Source organism: Chelonia mydas, chromosome 7, assembly GCF_015237465.2.
Source record: "Chelonia mydas isolate rCheMyd1 chromosome 7, rCheMyd1.pri.v2, whole genome shotgun sequence".
Lineage (NCBI taxonomy): Eukaryota > Metazoa > Chordata > Testudines > Cheloniidae > Chelonia > Chelonia mydas.
In genome coordinates, this window is record NC_057853.1 from 95,248,735 (window position 1) to 95,252,863 (window position 4,129).

A 4,129-nucleotide genomic window follows, 5' to 3' on the forward strand; every position below is an offset into this window, starting at 1 on the left:
GATCTGATAAAATGTGTGCTCATATTTTTTTCTGATTCCCTTCTAAAGCTTTAGCCTAACTAAACTCCCATTCAATTGGATTTATTTAGTCGTTTGAAAGATAAATCAGTGGGTAAATTTACAGCCATTTAAAGTACCTTGACTTTATAATAAAATCTTCATTTAGTGTTGCTCTTCTCCCGAATGACGTTGATGCAAAGTGGAGGACCAGCGTGCCAATTCATTGGCCAATCCGAGCAGCCCCTGAAGCGGGTTCCTCCAATCAGAGAGCGCGTCTTGCAGGTGGCTGTGCGGTTATCTGTGCATCTTGTACAGCTCTGGTCTCAGCTCTGAGTCAATTTCCCAGGGAAGGAACTCTGCCTGTAACTACCAAAAAACAAACAAAAAAATCATCAAAACCACTCACCCTTCCGAATCCTCTGATTTCCTAGTGGATTTTCAATCCGGGCTCAGCAATCAAAGTCGTCCAGGGACACTGCCAGCTGAGGTCTGTTTTGACCGAGACTTTTTGCCTCCCTCTCCTTTGCAATATTTTCCTGCCTCATTTTTGTTTTCCTCCTGACTGAAACTTTACAGTGTGCATTGCTGCAGCTGCAAGTCCTGGCAGAGCCGAGGCGATCGCTTGCTACACAGCACAAAACTTTGTTACTCAGTGGTATTTTGATTTTTTTTTTTAAAGACTAACGAGCCCGTGGCTGGCGCTGCTCGTGTGGGTTAAGAATAAAACAGCTGGCTTTTTTATATCTCTATATATAGATTTATTGATGATCACAAATGTTAGCTGTGGGGCAGATGGATACTAATCGCCAGAGTGCATTTGTTCTGAGCAGTACACCGCTGGCTGCTCTGCATAACATGGCTGAAATGAAGACGTCGCTATTCCCCTATACCCTGCAGAATCCCTCCAGCTTCAAAGCACCAGCCCTGGGCGGACTGAACACACAGATCCCCTTGGGGACGCCGCACGGAATAAGCGACATCCTGGGGAGACCTGTTGGAACCACCAGCAATCTCCTCACCGGGCTGCCCCGGATTAATGGACTGGCTACCTCAGCAGGGATGTATTTTAACCCCGCAGCTGTGTCCAGGTACCCAAAGCCCTTGGCAGAGCTGCCTGGGCGACCTCCCATCTTCTGGCCGGGAGTTATGCAGGGATCTCCCTGGAGAGATCCGAGAATCGCCTGTGCTGGTAAGTGAGGGTGCATCTGATCCTAGAAGGGAGCAGGGAGTGATGGGGGAGGCGTTGAAGGATCCAATACATTTGTGTGGGGGAGAGTTTGTTTTTGGATTTTTTTTTTTCTGTCGTGAAATCAGACTTTTTATTAAGGCCCCTTTGGTAAAGGTAATTTTGAAATCCGCCCCCTCACCCGGTAGTCTTTTCTACTGTCTGGCTCTGCCAGGAGATTGTAGAGGTCGCTTTTAGAGTCAGGATCTTTCTCGATTTCTTAGATAAAAAGGCAAATACGTAAGGAGCTATCATAACTATCTAATCTGGTGGTGGAGGTGGGAAATACCATTGACAACAATGGGTGGATAAAGATGTAAACCTGTCTGTGATACTGAGCAGTATAGACTTATAAACACAGGGGCATGTGCACTCAGAATTGCAATACATGAAACAGTATCATAACCCCCCACTGTTCAAAATAATAAACTAAAAACTGTAGCCTAACTTCATCACCACGTCTCATTATCATTTACATGCCGTTTCAGCAGTTTCGTGGTGTCATTTACAATACGATTCTGCTGGATATTACAGGGCAAAATCCTGCTCCCGGTTACAGTGGTTGAAATCCGAAAACGTAATTGAAACCAAGGGGATTTTTCTAGTTTTATATTGGAGAACAGATTCTGGCACTGAGATTAGATGTAGTCTCTAGTAACTGACGGGGATCTTTTCTCCTGTTTGCAGCCCAGACTGGAATGGTTCTGGACAAAGACGGAAAGAAGAAACACTCAAGACCAACTTTCTCAGGACAGCAGATTTTTGCTTTGGAGAAAACGTTTGAACAAACTAAATACTTGGCAGGACCTGAGAGAGCTCGTCTGGCCTATTCGTTAGGAATGACAGAAAGTCAAGTTAAGGTAAGAAGTCCCGTTTTACACACCAGAGTCGTCTCTGAGTAAAGATTATTTTATTAATGGATTCACAGATGTTGAAAGATGAAACTAGCACGTAACTGAAGAATACCTGCTTCTTCAGCTCACAATTTACTGAATTAACAGACCCTGTGGGAGTATTAAAGTTATGACAGGAGATATAACCTAAAGTTCTGATTTACTTTAATTGCAAGAGTAATATTTTATTTTCTGGACAACACAATCATAGCTTTTCACAATTGGTTTAATTCCTTATAATGATGCAAAATATATAAAAAACGCTTCTAGGTTATTTATAATTAAAATAATATTTTTATATATAATAGATTTTACCTTTGTGTTTATAAAGTTCGTTTGCATGGTCTTAAATGTACAGAGTCCTTGGTTTTGAAAATCAGTTGCCAACTACTCAAGTTAAATGGGTTCACATTTCTCAATATTCCAGAGTTCCATGTGGGATATTAGATGTGTGTACATTTTGTTTAAACACAATAATATTGGGAAATATTTTGGCAGTGTTGAACTATTGTATACTGGGTTATATATAATTTGACTGCGAACTATTATTTTCTTGGCCATTCGCTTTTCAAAAGAACATTATTCTCCAATGCTACCAAAATTCCATTTGAACGACAATTAATTTTGGCTTCATTGTAACAAAAGGGAAGTCAGGAATAGGACACTATATTCCTTCGCCTGACATTGATAAACCATAAAGATTCAGTTTGAACGAGCTGTGTTATGGAGAGGCAGGTGCAATTACTTTACACAAACATACACATTTCTCTACAGTTATCCTGTTGCAGTCTAGCCAGTTTTTAATACTTTTATGTACAGTGTTTGGCCTTTATGTTATTGTTTGAGAGTCAAAAGTGCTGATCCCCTTTCATATAAAGTGACTGAATTTTCAATAGTACATAAACGATCCTGCTGTCTTATGAGACGGAACCAGTGATGTTAAAGGCTATACACACCCAACTTTACTGTTTAAACAGGAACCACCAAGGGCAAGCAATATTCCAGAGGGAAAGTGAAACCAAGTTTTCTGAAGGGCGCTCTATGTGTGTATGTATGGAGGGTTGCAAATCTGCAGGAGGTTGGGGTGTTGGAAGGAGAGTTACAGCTAAGGGTTTTTTCCCCCCTCTTCTACCGGGTCTCCAACAGGTGTGGTTCCAGAACAGAAGGACGAAATGGAGAAAGAGGCACGCAGCAGAAATGGCCTCCGCTAAGAAAAAACACGATTCAGAGACAGAGAAGCTGAAGGAGAGCTCAGATAATGAGGACGATGATGAATATAACAAACCTCTGGACCCCAACTCAGACGATGAAAAAATCACGAGGTTATTGAAAAAGCACAAATCCACAAATTTAGCCCTTATCAGCCCCTGCAGTAACAACTCGGATACTTTGTGATAAAGGGCGAGAGACCCTAGCCAACAAGACTGACTGCTCCCTAAGGCGCTTTATAAAAGCTGAAATAACCAGGGTATAAAACATTATAAAAGAAGAATTGTAACTGGATGTTTAAAAGTGATGTGTTGTACAGCCTAAGATGTATGTGAAATGTATATATTTTTTACAGAATAAGTTATGAAATTATCTTCCTTCTCATTGATGTAAATTGCAGAGGAATCTTTCCAACGTTCCTTTATTTGTTTTTTAACTTTCTCCGCTCTCCCCCCTACTTTCTTGCCAATTTCCTGCTCTAACAATCAGATTTTGTTACTGTTTTGTATGGATCACCGACTGCAGCTCAGCCACTTTGTATATAGGAAATTTCAGATTTTTGTGATGTATATTTCTAGTGTAAAAATGGCTCTTTTATTTCACCCCTCCCCTCTCATTGAGCGTTTTGGCAGTTTTAGTTTCTTCCTCTCTACGGATTTTATGCTCTATTACATCAGAAAAACAACCAAAAAGACAGACAAAGCTGGACACTTGCTTTTAAATTGGATTAAAACTATTGCCTCCACGTCGGTTGGAAAGACTTTGTATAAATCAATAAATTATTTAACAAGCTTCTCCTTTA

The 4,129-nt window shown here is 40.8% G+C and overlaps 1 protein-coding gene across 1 annotated transcript; it reads left to right on the top strand.

Annotated features, from left to right (window-relative positions):
- The first annotated feature begins 273 nt into the window (after positions 1–273).
- Positions 274–4,129, top strand: NKX6-2 (NK6 homeobox 2). The gene is made up of 3 exons (XM_007053024.3): positions 274–1,189; positions 1,913–2,085; positions 3,265–4,129. The coding sequence occupies exons 1-3, from the start codon at positions 775–777 to the stop codon at positions 3,511–3,513; spliced, it is 837 nt and encodes a 278-aa protein (XP_007053086.1). The 5' UTR covers positions 274–774; the 3' UTR covers positions 3,514–4,129.